Source organism: Podarcis melisellensis (assembly GCF_964234715.1).
Source record: "Podarcis melisellensis genome assembly, chromosome: 8".
Taxonomy (NCBI): domain Eukaryota; kingdom Metazoa; phylum Chordata; class Lepidosauria; order Squamata; family Lacertidae; genus Podarcis; species Podarcis melisellensis.
In genome coordinates, this window is record NC_138540.1 from 20,465,532 (window position 1) to 20,483,629 (window position 18,098).

Genomic DNA, 18,098 nt, shown 5'->3' on the forward strand with positions numbered 1-18,098 from the left:
GATTTTCAAAATTGCGATATATCGCCAGATAAACGTCGCGATACATCAATATATATCATGATGTCCGAAATAAGGATGGAGCTACACAGAGGCAGTGGCTAGCTTCACAGTTTTCCCTGCATTGTGATTTCTGCATAGTACACACATTTGCGATATATTACCAGGTCAGAAATTATGAAACCAATATCATGATATGGACTTCAAACCGGTTTTCAGTGGTATAGCGCTATATTGCCCAGCCCAGAGTCTGTCGGAGCTGATGGTGGCAGTCTACATAGACCAGATGTGGGGAGACTTTGGCCCTCCAGATGTTGCTAAACTGACAGCCGGGAGGATGGGAGTTGTAGTGGCAGCTGGTTCCTTGGTCAGATGGGGCACTGCCCCACCAACTTCAGTCTGCCCTCGGCCTGCTGCCACCTGCCTGCCTTTTCACGGCCATCCAGCATATGGGGAGGCTCTGGCTGTCAGCTTCCTCCTCTTCCTTAGTAGAACTCAGCAGGAAGGAGAAGGATGGGGATGAACCTGACTCTGGCTGCCATTGGCTCTGGCGCCACCTACTGTTGGGCTCCCTGGCTTCTGCCCCATCAGCCCCAAAGGGCACCAACCATCACTGATCCAAGCAGGGGATACTGAGCGAAACAGGGCGAATATTCCAAGGTGATATAAAGGAGCTTCCTACATCCCCAATATAAAAACTGCCTTTGCTCAAATAGAGCAATAAACAGGAAACATGACAGGGTCAGAGTGTCAGATGTGGACCAGGTTCAAATCCAACCACGAGGCTCACTAGGTGACCTGCGGCATGCCTCTCTCCCTCTCAGCCTAGCCCACCTCGCAGGGTTATTGTGAGGCTGATATGGTGCAGAGGCAAACCTTGTGTAGGAGTACAAGGAGGAAAACATGACAGATTGCAAGAGAGCCCAACAAACTCAACATCCCTGTTTTGCAACAGATGCTTTTGGGAAACTAATAATAATAATAATAATAATAATAATAATAATAATAATTTGTACCCTGCCCATCTGGGCGGCTTCCAACAAAGATTAAAAATACATTAAAATGTCACACATTAAAAACTTCCCTGTTTTTTTAGATGTCTTCTAAAAGTCATATAGTTGTTTACTTCCTTGACATCTGATGGGTGGGTGTTCCACAGGGCGGGTGCCACTACCAAGAAGGCCCTCTGCCTGGTTCCCTGTAACTTGGCTTCTCGCAGTGAGGGAACAGCCAGAAGGCCCTCGGCGCTGGACCTCAGCGTCCGGGCAGAACAATGGGGGTGGAGACGCTCCTTCAGGTATTCTGGGCCGAGGCATGGTAGAAACCAGAGGCTTCTCTTGCCCAAGCGACTTGAGCATGACCACACAAGCTTAATGAAGAAGAGCGTGCTGGATCAGGCCCATGGCCCACCTAGCCCAGCATCCTGTTCTCACATCGGCCAACCAGATGCCCCAATGGGATGCACACAAGCAGGACCTGAGTGCAAGAGCAACTCTCCCCTCTTGTGATTCCCACCAACTACACTTCAGAGGTATACTGCTTCTGACAGAGGAGGTAGACCGTAGCCTTCATGGCTAGTAGCCATTGCTAGCCTTATCACCCAGGAGTTTCCCTAATCCTCTTTCAAAGCCATTCAAGTTGGTGGCAATCACTGCCTCCTGTGGCAGTGAGTTCCGCAGGTCAACTATGTGTTGCGGCAACCACACGAAAGGCTTTTTGCCTGTCCTGAACCTGCCGCCAACCTGCTTCTCCGAGGGGAGAAGGGAGAGAGTTTCTCGTTTCTCTGGTCTTTGCACACTTTTCTAAACCTCCATCGGATCCTCTCTCCCCGCCAATCCTTAACTACACTTCGCTTCATCTCTACACTTAAAAAAAGAGAGAGAGAAAAGGCCACAAAGGCAGCCTAGCCACTCGGATCCCTGGACGAGGAGCATGCATCTTGAAAACAAGGTGCATTGGATGAGAATCACACAAGCTTTGGAGCTAACTAAACTGTACTCGGAGTTAGACCTAAGGAAGGCTAACAGCAGATGCAGCTCACAGTGCTTTCTGCTCCTACAGAATTAGAAGATGGATATAAGCACGGTATTGTAGGATCGGGCCAAGTTGCCTGATTGCAGAGAACCATTAGGATTAAGGGGATACCGTATTTTTTGCTCTATAAGACTCGTTTTTTCCCTCCTAAAAAGTAAGGGGAAATGTGTGTGCGTCTTATGGAGCGAATGCAGGCTGCGCAGCTATCCCAGAAGCCAGAACAGCAAGAGGGATCGCTGCTTTCACTGCGCAGAGATCCCTCTTGCTGTTCTGGCTTCTAAGATTCAGAATATTTTTTTTCTTGTTTTCCTCCTCCAAAAATTAGGTGCGTTTGTGGTCTGGTGTGTCTTATAGAGCGAAAAATACGGTAAGTTTAGTTCGGTTTGCATTTTCTCATAGAGTTAGAAGGGACCCTGAGTATCATCTGGATCAGGCCAGGGTCTGCAAAGCAGGAATTTGCAGCCCTAACAGGGGATTGAACCTGCAACCTTGGCACTGCCAGCACCATGCTCTAACCAACTGAGCTATATGAAGGCGCTTTCAGTTTGCATTTTCTGAAACAACCCACAAACAAAGAACACAGCCATCCTTTGGAAGTCGGTCTTTTCCAAATTCTGCAATGTGGTTCTTCAGCCAAGGAGTGTGTTTGAAAATGCGGGTGTCGGGAGGAGGGAATGTGCATGAAAAATGCAAAAGTTAGTAGAAAGTAGGGTTTTTTTAAAAAATGTATTTTAATGCAGAAAACGGCTTGTAAAAATGTGTACCTTAGGGGAAATTACATGCAAAAAAAAAAGTGCACACAAGGTAGAAACGTACGCTAAGATGCAGACCATTTTCTTAAAAAGTTATAATCCCGAACGGATGTGAAAAATGTGAAGAACTGAACTAAAGATTGGAAAAATGAGAACCTGGGAAAAAACAAAAATGGGCAAAATCAGAATCGACAAGCTCACCTATCCCTATAAATTGGATTATCTCTGGGAAGCCCATGAGCCAGGTATGATGGAGACACCATCTCTTGACATCCAAAAATCACCTCGGAAAATGAGGCTGCGCTCTTTGCTCCCATAGAGTTGGCTCCAAAGCTAGATCTACTCAAAATAGAAGTGAATGGACATAACTAACCCAGGTCCATTCATTTCAATGGACCTGTTCTGAGTAGAACTTAGCTGGACACAGCTATTAGACACTCAAATCTCTGACCTCAACACTGACAGGGGAACCTGTTGCCCTCTGGTTGTTGTTGAGACTACAGTTCCCATCATCCCTGACCACTGGCCATGTTGGTTGGGGATGATGGGCATTGGAGTCACAGCAACAGACGGCAGCCTTATTTTAAAGCCATGCAATTCAATGAGCAACCATCACTGCCTCCTGCGGCAATTCCTTCAATCAGTTCAGACAACCTACGATGCAGATGCTCCCAGGGTCTACTAAACACATCCTCACTGAGCCCACAAAGCAGCCCCCTGAATTGGGATGGGGGGGAATTTTATTTGTTTTGCATTTTAAAGAAACTGACCTCTGACCTAATTCACAAACTGATCAGAACAGAGTTAACAAAATGGGTTGTGTGCTTCTTCCAATTCCGATTTTTTTTTTTAATGGCATTTTATGGTGGGAAAACACCTACAAAGCGGTGTTATCCTTAAGTAGCGAAGGCATACAAAATGCATAATTTTTCAGAAAGTGCACACCAAAAAAAAAAGTGAGAATTTTTCATGCATTTAAAGAACAACCTTCAGCAAACAGAGCTATTGTCAAGCTTGAGTGGCATGGAAATGAAATTATCTCTTCTTAACCCTGCCTGTGTTTAGGTTCTGTGCCTTGGCCACCTAACTTTACATCATCCTCAGTTTTCCCCATCTGTAAAATGGGAATCCAACTGTACTGTCACGTGGATGAAAAATATATTTTTAAAAAGAGATTCCACCCCCCCCTCCACCTGACGCTTGAGGATTGACTGCAAAGAGGAGCTGAGAACAGGCATATATATTTGGATAGCTACCTTGGAGTGCGTGTTGAGTTCTTCGCTGTTGGAAAGCGTCCCGTTGAAAGGCTCTGTGTACTGATTAGGCTCCTTCGGCTTCTTTCTCTCTTTCTTGGCCACCGCGACTCGGATGTGGGAAAACTCTTGGCACACCAAGGCTGCCAAAACTATCCAAGTCCAACATTTTATCTTGGCTTTGCCGGACATCTTTCAAATGGAAAGGAGAGAGAGAGAGAGAGAGAGAGAGAGAGAGAGAGAGAGAGAGAGAGAGAGAGAGAGAGAGAGAACGCCCTCCAGAGAGGAAAATCAAAATGCCTGTGAGTCTTCGGAGAGAAACCTGGTTCGCTTCCTTTCGCCTCTTAAAAAACCAAACGTGCAATGCCGTTTAGTCCTGGCCTTGCCAACTGAGTCCGTTCGTGGGCAGAGAATGATCGTGGTGAGCAAATTTGATGCCCCTTTGGAACAGATGGTTGATCAGGTTTTGCACAGCCAAAACGACTCACGGTTTGAAGTTACTCCTTGATAACATCAGCTTGGGAAGACACAAACCCAGAATCTGACTGACTGGTGGAGTTCAGTGGACACCTGTCCACTATTTCACATTTAAGTCTCCTTCCTCACCCAAACGTCTTCAGACCTCTAGATTCAAATCGGCAGCAGGTGAAGGGAAGAAATAGCAAAATAAAACCACCCACACAAGGAATTGAAAGCAGATTGAGGGTGGGGGCAGTGAGCACCCTCACAAATTTTTGATCTTTGCCGCTTGCCGGGAAAGTTCGCCTCCTGACACGGAAAACATCCACTCAGCCTTCGCTCTCTGTCCACCTTGAACTCAGCAAGAAAAAAAGGTCCGATCCTTACCAGTGGGAAACCATTGTGATTGCAGATGCTGGAGCCGATTGAACTGGGAAGCTCTCAAAGGCATCAAAAGTGCCCAAAGTCAGCTATCTCACTTTTTTCTGGATGCAGAAATTTGTAGATAAACGACTTGGCAATCCCCTCCGTAGGGAAGAAAACAAACTTCCTAGCCTCGATCCCGTTAACTCCAAACACTGGGGTCCAAATCCTCGTTCTCTCTCTAATTGGGCCTCTCTCTTTTTTTTGCTCTCGACCACTTCCCAAATGCCCGCCTGCTCTCCGTTCCTTTCCCGCCAGCGGCAGACCGGCAAAAGCCTCCTTGGTTGTAGCTCGGCAAATAAATACTAGTTTTGTGGGAGAGTTTCCCATCAACTTGAAGGAGGGAGGGAGGTGAGACCCAGCCAGAGAGGGAGGGATCACATTCTAATGAGCTGTCGGGGCTGGTCTTTTCAGACTCCTATTAAGGGGAGACTGGTGGATAAGTGGAATCTTTCCCTGTGCCAAAGAACATTTAAATCAGAAATGTCTTTCTGCGCGTTCCCTCCCACCTAGCCCCTTCCAAAAACTCTCTTCCCCATTATCTCAGACTGGGATCGCCGCTTCTCAGCAGAGAATGCTGTATAAATGGAGCACTGTTAGCTTTCATAGAATTTGGGAAGAGATGGAAGGGACCACAAGGGTCATCTAGTCCAACCCCCTGCAATGCAGGAATCTTCTGCAGGACTCGAACCCACAACTCTGAGATTAAGAGTCTTGCGTTTTGCCAATGGAGCTATCCGAGGTATAGCACCTTGCCAAACTTAACAAAGTGAGGGATGCGGGTTCGCTGAGGTCAAGGGCAGATCTTGGCGTGTCGGCGACCCAGCTCTGAACTGGGAGCACAGGAGAAGGGGCGATCAATGAGGTTTCATGCAGTGGGACCAGAAGGGCAGGACTTTAGGAAATGCGCCCAGGCACCCAAATGCAACAGGGCTGGCCATCAACAGGCTTGTCCTCTATTATTCAACATGCTTGATTATTGTAACTCGCTCTACGCGGAGCTGCCCTTCAAGCTGACCCAGAAACTACAGCGGGTGCAGAATGCTGCAGCGAGGCTCCTTACGGGGTCCTTGCCACGGGATCACATTCATCCAGTGCTTTACCAACTGCGCTGGCTCCCAGTGGAGTAGAGGGTCAGGTTTAAGGTGCTGGTTTTGACCTTTAAAGCCCTACGCAGCCTAGGACCCACGTACCTACAGGACCGCCTCTCCTGGTATGCCCCGCGGAGGACCTTAAGGTCCACAAATGACAACATTTTGGAAGTCCCAGGTCGCAAGGTGGTTAGATTGGTTGCAACTAGGGCCAGGGCCTTTTCAGTGCTGGCCCCGACTTGGTGGAACGCTCTGTCACAAGAGACTAGGGCCCTGTGGGACTTGACATTTTCCGCAGGGCCTGCAGCACAGAGCTGTTCCGCCTGGCCTTTGGTTTGGACTCAGTCTGACCCTTATGTTTCCCCTCCCCTTATGGTTTTGATCTATGGGCTACTTTTAAAATGAGGCTGCATTTTAAACTGCATTTTAACCTAGATTTTAAATTGGTTTCCCCCTCCCCTTATGATTTTACTGTAATTTTACTGGTGTTAGCCGCCCCGAGCCCGGCTCTGGCTGGGGAGGGCAGGATATAAATATAAATGATGATGATGATGATGATGATGATGAAGCAGCTGGCTACCTGCCTTTTAAGAATGTAGAGAGCTGGCTTCTCCTGACTTAGGCCACTGGTCCTACTAGCCCTGTATTGTCTACGCTGGCTGGCTGCAGGCACCAGGATTTCAGGCAGGGGACATTCGTAGCACTGCCTGGAGATGGCAGGGATTGAACCTGAGACCATCTGCCTGCAAGCCAGTTGATTTGCTACTGAGCTACAACCCCTTCCCTTAAGATATAGGAAGTTGCCTTGTACTGAGCCAGACAGTTGGTCTTTTCAGCTCGATGTTGCTGATACTGAGCGCTGCAGAGGCTGTCCAGAGATTCAGATAGGGGTCAGCCCTATCCGAAGAATTGATGCTTTTGAATTATGGTGCTGGAGGAGACTCTTGAGAGTCCCATGGACTGCAAGAAAATCAAATGTATCCATTCTTAAGGAAATCAGCCCTGAGTGCTCACTGGAAGGACAGATCCTGAAGCTCAGGCTCCAAGACTTTGGCCACCTCATGAGAAGAGAAGACTCCCTGGAAAAGACCCTGATATTGGGAAAGATGGAGGGCACAAGGAGAAGGGGAAGACAGAGGACGAGATGGTTGGACAGTGTTCTCAAAGCTACCAGCATGAGTTTGACCAAACTGCGGGAGGCAGTGGAAGACAGGAGTGCCTTGTGTGCTCTGGTCCATGGGGTCAAAAAGAGTCGAACACAACTAAACGACTAAACAACAACAACAACAGCCCTACCTGGAGATTATTATTAGTATTATTTATTAAAGTTCTATACTGCCCCTCATCCAAGGATCACAGGGTGGTTTACTATATAAAAACACAAACACAACTATATAATATAAACACAAAAACGCATGCCGCAATAACAACAAAAAAACACCCCGACAGTATTAGGCTAGAACAACATCGGCTTGAATGGACCAGTGCTCTGAAATAACGGGGCACAACTTTAAATGGGAATGGCAATGTCGTGTTCCCCCAGGTCAGATTGCTTATCCAGACAGTGAACGGCTTAATCTATTCTACCTACCTATTTTAATCAGTGAGGGCTGGTGCCTATTGGGACTCCAGGCTCATCCAGGTTCAGTAACGTTTCTTGATTTTCTCTACCCCCCAAATCGCCTCTGTGGCCCTCCAGCAGCCCATTCCAATCCATCTGCAACCTTCCTTAAAGTGTGGTGCCTCAAAGGAGGAGGTTTGCTCAGCGCAGAATAAAAGTGGGACTAATCATAGTCGGAAAGTCGTGGAGCCTAAAATCGCATTCGCCCTTTTTGCAGCTGCATCACGCTGCCAACTCATGGACAGATGAGCAATCTAGGAAGCTGCCATTTTGAGTCGGGTCTTCACTGACTGGCAATGACTCTCCACGGATTCAGACACGGATCTCTCTCAGCCCTACCTGGAGATGCCAGGGAATCAACCTAGGACCTTCTGCATGCAAAGCAGATGCTCCACCACTCAGCTATACTCAGCTTGTGAATGACTGCAATCCCGACAGCCTTTTCGTATTGGCCACTGCCAAGCCAGACAGCGCCCCCTCTTCTGTACTTTCTGTGCATTTGGTTGTCACTTTGCCTAAACGCTGAACTTCACATTTGCTTGCTGAATTTAATTTTGGTTTATTTCCATCTACATTTTTCTCCCATTTTTCCTTTTGAATCTTCAGGGGGGGGGGGGAGCATCTGCATTGCAGGGGATTGGACTAGATCAGGCATCCCCAAACTCAGCCCTCCAGATGTTTTGGGACTCCCATCATCCCTGGCCACTGGTCCTGTTAGCTAGGGATAATGGAAGTTGTAGTCCCAAAACTTCTGGAGGGCCGAGTTTGAGGATGCCTGGACTAGATGACCCTTGGGGTACCTTCCAACTTTTCAGGTGATTGACATCCAACACTCTTTTAAAATGTGTTGGGGAGAGGGTATTAATGAGTTGTTCTTATTCTTGTTTTTATTATGTATTCTGTGATTTTTTTTAAATTGTGATTTTATGTTGCAAACTGCCCTGAGACCTGTAGGTATAAGATGGTATACAAATTAATTAATTAATTATATTATTATTATTGCTATTATTATTATTAACAATAAATCCCATCTACATTTATATGAGCCTGGGCTAAGTTAGGACATCCTTCACAAGCTGATATTCATTCATTTCATTTTTTAACAAACTTGGGGTTCTTTGGCAGACAGATCTGGGATGGGGACGGGGGGAGTTCCCTGTAGCAATAAGGTTTGCAACACATTGTAATAAGCATTTAAAATAAAAATACTGACATCCCCATAATTTATCCCAATTGCAGCTGCCGGGTCAGCTTGGCATGGGGTTTGTTTACCTTTCGGTGCCGAATACTTAAAAGGTTCGACTCTAGACACGCTTAAGGAAAAGTTGCATGCAGACTCCGGGCCTTTTTGAGGGGCGCGGAAATGTTAGGTGTGTTCTAGGCAGGCGGGGGGGAGGAAAGAGCCGTCGCAAAGAACGCCAATCCTTGCCACGGTCTGCGGAACCGTCTGGGCTGTTTAGCTGCAATATGACAGATCGTCCTATTAACGTGTCATCAAGTACACTTACAAACTCGCGGGGGCCGTCTACAACTAACCTGAACAAAAACTACCAGGAGACGCCAAGGAAAGTTAAATATTATTAGCAGAGAATGGCTTGCTACATAGTTCTCGAGGAATGCAAGATAGCTATTTATGCAAGGGGAAGGGCAGGAGAAAGATGAGGTGAGCTGGAAGCAGCCGGGAGGTGCGGGGGGAGAGCCTGTTAAATATTTATCCATTCATAGAATCATAGAGTCAGAAGGGGCTCCGAGGATCATCTAGTCTGACCCCCGGCAATGTAGAAACATGCAGCCGTCCCATAGGGGGATTGAACTTGCAACCTTGGCATTATCAGCAGCACGCTCTAACCAACTGAGCTATCCAGTCCAGGAAGGTTCTGGGCAGGCATAGGCAAACTCGACCCTCCAGATGTTTTGGGACTACAACTCCCATCATCCCTAGCTAACAGGACCGGTGGTCAGGGATGATTGGAGTTGTAGTCCCAAAACATTTGGAGGGCCGAGTTTGCTCATGCCAGGTTCTGGGCTGGGTTTCTAACCAGGGTGACCTAGGGATGGTCTGCCTTTTCATTATTTACCTTTACAGTGGTACCTCGGGTTACATATGCTTCAGGTTACATACGCTTCTGGTTACAGACTCCGCTAACCCAGAAATAGTGCTTCAGGTTAAGAACTTTGCTTCAGGATGAGAACAGAAATCGTGCTTTGGCGGCAGCAGGAGGCCCCATTAGCTAAAGTGGTGCTTCAGGTTAAGAACAGTTTCAGGTTAAGTACGGACCTCCGGAACGAATTAAGTACTTAACCCGAGGTACCACTGTATTTATTTATTGCATTTACAGTATATCCCACCTTCCCCCACCCCCAGAAGCTCAAGGCGGTTCATGTGGTTTATCCCCCCCCCCATTTAATTCCCCCCAACGACCCTGTGAGGTAGGTCCAGCTGAGAGGCAGTTACTGACCCCCAGGTCGCCCAGCGAGCTTCATGACCGAGCTGGGATTTGAAACCCTGGCCTCTCAGGTTCTGGACTGACCACAACATTCAGCATTTCAAAACTTTCCCCCCCTTCCTTCACGGGAAGTGCAGAATGCTGACAGGAGCGAGGTCTAACACCTGATCTGCTGGTTTGCCACAGGGTCAAGTTCAAGGTGTTGCTATTGGTGTACAAAGCCCTTAACAACTTGGGATCAGTTTATTTTCGAGGGCGCCTTTCAACCGTTTCGATCTGTTGTTGCAAGTGCCACATGATTCCGGTTCTGCATCTGTAAGAAATCCATCTTTTAGTGCAACTGCACCTACAATTTGAACCTCCCTGCCTATTGATACCCTCACCGTACTCTTTTTGGCACCAGCTAAAGAACATCGTTGTTTGAAAAATTCTACCCAGATCTCTAGAATGCTGGTGCATTTTTAGTTTATTGCTGGTTTTGATTTTTTGAATATACGATTGGTTTTACCAATTATTTTATGCTATGTTTTTGTAAACCACTTTGGGTTGTTGTTGTTTTTTTAAAAAGAATCAAGTGGTTTATGAATTTTATGAAATAAAATGGCCATGAAAATTTGTCGGTTTTAAAGTTTGGGCTCATCTGCACATTTCTTCAAGGCATTTCCACTGATGCAATGCATTTTCATAGGTTATTTTCACCAGGGCTGGACAGCTGCATTGCAAAATTTGAGGAAGTGTGAACTTCAAGAGATAGTGATGCTTCAGTTTGCGCACCGACTGCAAAGATGAGAATTGTTTCTTGTTAAAATGGAAGCAAAACTCAAATTTCTCCTGCACACCTACCACCGATCAGCTATTGGGGAGTGAGAAAACTGGGGAGGAATAATGGAGCAGATGGAATTCTAAAATGTGCCATTCCATGCTACAACAATTTGTTGCCATCCTCTCTTGCATATTGAAAAATTACTACAAGAATAGCATTCACTCTCACCAAATCTCATCCGAAGCCCCTACAGCAGAGATAAGGAATCTATTGCAGGGGCCACTTTCCCTTCTGGACAACTTCCCCATGGCTGCATATGAGTGGTGGGCGGGGCCAGAGGCAAACATGGGCGGAGCAACAGATGCAAATTTTGCCTGTGTACAGTAGGCTGGTTTCTACACACACGTATTCGCCCTCCATACAAGGAAGCAAGAGGCACAATCAGAAAATGTTTCCAACCAGACAAAAGCACTCAAGGGGGGGTGAAGAAGGGGTGTGGCTTGGGAGAGAGTTTTGAGGGCCATATAAAGAGGTATGAAGGGCCACGTTCTTCTGCAGTTTTAGAAGGTCAACACAACATTGTCTTTGGTTTGTATCCAATAAAGTTTGATTCAGAGAGCACCCATTAAAAGGATCAGGAATACGTTAGGTGCATCCATTAATAGGAATGCAGTTCTTCTCTGTTGAAGAACACAAGCTGAGAATCGTCTCGGCTGTGTTTCATTTTCTGCAATGCCGGCTTGCAGGAGGAGAATCTCTCGTCGTAAAAGATGTTTGCTAAAGGGACCCCCTTTCAAAGAAAGAGTTAAGCACTGTACTTTTCAATCAAGACCTGAAAAGCAATGCAAGGAGGAGTGCCATGAGAAGGATTTATTTTGTAGGTCGTTGCGATCCAACTGTCCATACACCCTGCCCAGACTTGCGCCCTGGGGAACGTCACTTTTGCAGTGGTTTGACTTCAACCCTGGAAGCGCACTCCATTGTCTCTGGAGACAGACGGATGCCAACAACATTTTTTTCAAAGCAGAAAAAGAAGGAGAGGAGGAAGAATCAATGCAGGGCTTCCCAAACTCCCATCATCCCTGACCACTGGTCTCCCCAGCTATGGATGATGGGAGTTGTAGTCCAACAACAACTGGAGACCTTAAGTTTGGAAAACACCGATCTATAGCTCCTTCTCGTTTTGAAGTTATTTCAGACACAAAAGATCTATTGATGTGTGAAACTGCTTTCAGATAAGCTGAAAGAATTGGGAAACTCTGTTCTAATGAATCAGGCCAAATCTAGTTCAGCATCCTGTGGCCAGCCACATGCCCCTGGGAAGCTCAAAAGCAGGAGCCAGGCACAAGAGCCCTCTCCCCTCCTGTGTCTTCCAGCAACTGGTATTCAGAAGCCTACAGATTTCAACACTGGGGGTAATAGACAGAAGAAGAAGAAGAAGAAGAAGAAGAAGAAGAAGAAGAAGAAGAAGAAGAAGAAGAAGAAGAAGAAGAAGAAGAAGAAGAAGAAGAAGAAGTAGTAGTTTGGATTTGATATCCTGCTTTATCACTACCCTAAGCAGTCTCAAAGTGGCTAACATTCTCCTTTCCCTTCCTCCCTCACAACAAACACTCTCGGTCCAGTATACCTGAAGGAGCGTCTCCACCTCCATCATTCTGCCCGGACGCTGAGGTCCAGCACCGAGGGCCTTCTGGCGGTTCCCTCATTGCGAGAAGCAAAGCTACAGGGAACCAGGCAGAGGGCCTTCTCAGTAGTGGCGCCCACCCTGTGGAACGCCCTTCCAGCAGATGTCAAAGCGATAAACAACTACCTGACATTCAGAAGACATCTTAAGGCAGCCCTGTTCAGGGAAGTTTTTAACGTGTGATATTTTACTGTATTTTTGGTTTTTATGGAAGCCGCCCAGAGTGGCTGGGGAGGCCCAGCCAGATGGGCGGGGTATGAATAATAAATTATTATTATTATTATTATTATTATTATTATTATTATTATTATTATTATTATTATCTGTGAGGTGAGTGGGGCTGAGAGACTTCAGAGAAGTGTGACTGGCCAAAGGTCACCCAGCAGCTGCATGTGGAGGAGCGGAGACGCGAACCCAGATCACCAGATTACGAGTCCACCACTCTTAACCACTACACCACACTGGCTCCCAGACAGGCAGCAACTCTCCAGGGGCTCCAGCAGAGGTCTTTCCCATCACCTGATCCTTCTCACCTGCAGATGCCATGAACCTGGAGCAAGTATTTCGCCACCGAGTTATGCCTCCCCATGGTCCCCAAAGGGTGTGCAGACTAGTGCAGGGGTAGGCAACCTAAGGCCTGTGGGCTGGATGCGGCCCAATCGCCTTCTCAATCCGGCCTGCAGACTGTACGGGAAGCAACATGATTTACATGAATAGACTGTGTCCTTTTATTTAAAATGCACCTCTGGGTTATTTGTGGGGCCTGCCTGGTGTTTTTACATGATTGGAATATGTGCTTTTATTTAAAATGCATCTCTGGGGAACGGCGGAACGGCCCACAGCTGAAAAATGTTGCTGACCCCTGGACTAGTGGGACAAGATCAAACAGCGCATGCAAGAAGCATTATTATTTCTTCTCCTTCTCTACTTTCTCCGCTGGCCAGGTGAGACAAGAGAAATGGAGAGAAATGGAGAACACTTCTGAATTGAGAATCCCTAGCAATCGGATGCAAGGTATAGGTAAATGGCTTGAGGGATCCATCACACTCATTTAAACTTGGTAGTATTGCAGCGCCACCTCGTGGATTAAAAAGGGAGCGCACATACACACACGCTCATTGAGAAGAAGTCAACAGTGTCCGGCCAGATGTGTAGGAAGTTCACTAGTAGGATGTGAAGGGGACGGCCTACCTGTTTGCCCGAACTCCACCTTCTGGTATCAAGAGGTAAACTGCTCCTGAGCAAGGAGGCTCCATTCAAAAAACTATCACAACTAATTAAACACACACATACACACACACATGGGGATTGTCCTGATATCTCAGGGTTGGACAGAATAGATCAGGAAGTTCCCAGCTCTCAAATTATTTACAACAGGGCTCATCCAAGTAAGCTATACTTCTTGAGTAGGTCTACTGAAATTAATGGTAGATCTGTTGAAAATAACAGCTCAGCCTAGTCAACAGAACTCGGGACTTTATGGGCCTTGGATCTTGTCCAGCTAAGTCCTACTCAGAGTAGACCCATTGAAGTGATTGGATGCAGTCCTGAGGTTTGATCCTGCAAGGCAGCACATCCGTTCTGGTTAAGAGAGTGGTGTTCCTAATGCCAAGGTCACAGAATCATAGAGTTGTAAGGGACCCCAAGGGTCATCTAGTCCAACCCCCTGCAAAGCAGGAATCTCAACTAAAGCAACCACAGCAGATGGCCCTCAAACTCTCGTGTAGGTTCGATCCCTTTATCGGACAGCTGTATATTCCTACAGTGCAGGGGGTTGGATTAGATCAGTGATGGCCAAACTTGGCCCTCCAGCTGTTTCGGGACCACAATTCCCATCATCCCTGACCACTGGTCCTGTTAGCTAAGGATGATGGGAGTTGTAGTCCCAAAACAGCTGGAGGGCCAAATTTGGCCATCACTGGATTAGATAATCCTCAGGGACCCTTTCAGCTCTTACTATTCCATAATTGGGAACAGACACTCCTTGTACAGGGGCAGTCTACCTGTAAATCTCAGGTGCAAGGGAAAGAATAGCAATGGAAGGCTGTTGCTGGCTTTTGGGCAGGGGACATTCGCAGCCCTACCCCGAGATGCTGGGGATTTGAAATTGGGACCTTCTGCATGCAAAGCAGGGGCTCTACCACTATGGGCCCTTCCCTTAAGACACAGGAGGGGTCAAGCCCTTAGTTCCATGTAGCCCAGTAGTCTAGATGTCAGGATTGTGGCCCACAGAGACTCCAGGCGTCACCAGACTGCAACTCCCATCACCCCTCTGGCCATTGGCCATGCTTGCTGGGGCTGATGGGAGTGGTAGTTCAGAGGTTCTCTGCACGATCAGCGCGACATTTTCCAAAAAAACAAACTGTTTTTAATTTTAATATTGTGTTTTCACGTTGCAAAAGGGTGAGGAATCAGCAGCAGCAGCAACATCCAGAATGTCAAAGGATTCCCACACCTGCTGCAACCTCTGAGCTCCATCCCTTTCTGGGGAAAAGGTTCTAGGCTCTTATCCAAGACATCTGCGGTCCAGGATTAAAAGACCTAGAGCCAAGCTCCGAACTCTGCGCCCTTCGTTTCATCCTCTCGCCACCCCAACTCTGGAAACCTTGCCTAAATAAATATTTACTCCACCCGGAACAGGGCCCAAGTGCTGTGGTCCAACGGCCAGGCGGATTCCAGGCTCAGAGGGACTCTGCTGCTGCCATTGGTTGAGAAGATATTTCCTCGATTTAAAAAAAACAAAAAACGGGAACGGTTTCAACTGAGAGGCTTACCATCTGGCCTGGAACATGTGGGCCGTAAGAGTTTCAGCTTCACAAAATACACACATGCTGAAGAATCTTGTCCTTTTGACGGCGATGCCTCAAAACCCACAAACATGAAATCTCAACATCCTTCCTGGGTAGGAATGGCAAGAGGGAGCAGAATGTGGCGGCATGGAATACTCCCGCCAGCCATGCCCTCTTCCAGGCTATTCCATTCCATTCCACCATTTTCCTTCCCACCACTCCCTGCTCAGCATTCTGTGGCCACTGAGCATGCTCAGCTCTTTATTAGCTTGTTCTAGGTTTGGTTCTAACCCCACAACCATAATTTTTTGTGTACTTCAACAAACCTTAGGGGTACCCCAAGCCTGCTGACACCCTCCCCCTCCACACGGGTGATGCCACTTTGGTTGTTTAAGGCTCCATGTTCAGAGAACGAGCCTGTTAATAGCATGCATATATCGCATTGGCCTGAATATAAGCCTCCCTTATATAAGCGATCTTACAATAATTGGCTTTTGCGATATTGCTGCTGAAACAGACATACGGTAAAACGGAACGGGTGTCAGCGCCTGTGGAATTTTAAGGGAGCGGCTTATATTCGGGCCAATACGGTATACAGTGGTACCTCGGGTTAAGTACTTAATTCGTTCTGGAGGTCCACTTTAGCTAATGGGGCCTCCAGCTGCAGCCGCTGCGTTACCGGAGCACAATTTCTGTTCTCATCCTGAAGCAAAGTTCTTAACCCGAGGTACTATTTCTGGGTTAGCAGAGTCTGTAACCTGAAGCATCTTTAACCTGAAATGTATGTAACACTGTATATAGCTATTTTTATCCATGGTGAGCCGCCATGATGGTTGAGATTCAGTATCTCTCTTTCCAGAAACTGCAAGATGGGGAGAGCACCCTTGCCCTCAGGTCCTGTTTGCTTGCTTCCCTACGTGCATCTGGTCAGCCACTGTGAGAAAAGGATGCTGGACTGCATGAGCCGCTGGCCTGATCCAGCACGTTCTTATGTTCTTTAAATGCCACAGGCTCGGAAGGGAATTTCATTGCCTGAGAGATTTCCCCAAGTCCCATCAGGTTGGATGTTGCTGGGAGGAGGATGCTGGGCCAGGGAGGCCTCTCGATCGGATCCAGGAGGGAAGTTTTCGCATTCCTAACGTTAAGACGTATGCACGCCAGGGAAGGGGTGAGAAGAGGACAGAAACCCAGGGTTTGCACCACATCACTGTACCGTGGAAGTATGCGAGACCTTTCTAAATTTGTATCAACCGCATGAATTTATGGAATTTGGGACAGAGTCGCAAGGAGGGGTACGAAGAGGGCGATGCCTCCGATTCCCTGCACACAATGTGGAAATTCTGTCCAGATTTCAGCTTCGTGAGACCGACAGAGGCAGCAGGGCCTAGCAGTTAACAGAGCAAGAGGCAAACAGCAACCCCCTTGGTTCCAATTGTGCTTAGCTAAATGGCCTGGTCTGAAAAGCCATCTCCAGACCTCAGCACCTTCTCTGCAATGCAAGTGTGCGAACCACGACCTAACTTTAAAGGGCTATTGTTAAATGCTGCCGGATTGGGAAGGGAGAATCTCTTGTTTCAGTGACTCACTTTTCCAATCTTCAGTTCAAACAGCTGCATTCTGGTTCACTGATGGTTTTGGAAAGGAAGGATTCTGCCTTGAAAATGAACTGAATCAAACTCCCCCACTATCATGTGACAAAACTCGTGGGCATTCGAAAAGCAGAAAGCAGCCTTAAACTGGGAACAGAACACTGCTCCATCCAGCTCACTATGGCCTACACTGACTGGCAGCAGCTCTCCATGGCTTTGGGCAGGGGACATTCCCAGCCATACCTTGAGACTGAACCCTGGATATTCTGCATGCAAAGCAATGCCCCACCAGTGAGCTAAGGCCACTTGGTAAATGCAGAGCTCATGTAATCACAAGCTTACCTCTGGAAGGCTTCCTCCAAATTTGCTCTCCTAGCAACCGATGTTTCCTCTCGGGCACCTGGGGGGGAAAAGCCATTTTGTTTGCTCAGGCTTTTAATGGGAGATAATTGTCCTGATTTCCAACAGGGACGCTCTTCTGCCGACGACTTAATTTGCCTGTTATTTTACTTCCCCTGTTTTGATTTGCTGGGGTGCCTCAGAGATCCATTTGAACAGAAAGGCTGGCTATAAATCTTCAGGGTAGGTTGTTTTGACATTCTGAAGTGCTCTACCTGCGCTGCCCTACATAAACCACATGCAATCTTAAAAAAGGGCAAACTACTACTACAAAGGTGCGTTTGTGGCTGGTTCCCAATCTGACCCCCCCTCCCGCCCCGGCCAAAAAACTCAAGTTTCTAGATCTTGTTGTTGCAAGCTTCAGCTCGACGTGAGTGGAGAGGATTTGCTGTAAGGTAAAAAAATAAGGATACTGAGCTGCCCCTACCCATCAGGACTTCAGACCCTTCACAGCTCATGATCACAATGCAACAGGTGCTGTTTAGTTTAGTTATGCACATCTGCTTGAATTCTGACACTCTATAAAAGCCTTGGAATTCAGCTGCTGTTAACCTGCTGCTGTTTTATCTTAGGGCAGAATTTGCTGCTGGAATACAGAGTATATGAAGGAAAGGGAAGGATGTTCAGCCTAGGGGAGAGCTCTGGAGAAGGGTGAGCTTTGCTGTGTTGCAGACAACCAGCCTTGCATGCAAGTGAGACCAGGTTCGATCCTCAACCCCCAGGGCTTTCTTTTTAAAAAAAAACAAACCAAAGATAAAAAGCACACCACACAGTTCCTAACAGAGAAGACAGAAGTC

General features: G+C 47.2%; 1 protein-coding gene across 2 annotated transcripts in view; it reads right to left on the bottom strand.

Annotated features, from left to right (window-relative positions):
- Positions 1-5,337, bottom strand: part of C1QTNF12 (C1q and TNF related 12) — a 38,163-nt gene extending 32,826 nt beyond the window's left edge. Inside the window, exon 1 of one of the 2 annotated variants that reach the window (XM_081923820.1) lies at positions 4,040-5,337. In XM_081923820.1, the coding sequence (XP_081779946.1) occupies positions 4,040-4,228 (189 nt within the window). In that variant the 5' untranslated portion in view covers positions 4,229-5,337. The remainder of the gene's footprint in view (positions 1-4,039) is intronic. The other variant, XM_081923819.1, reaches the window with a different exon arrangement.
- Positions 5,338-18,098: the final 12,761 nt, after the last annotated feature.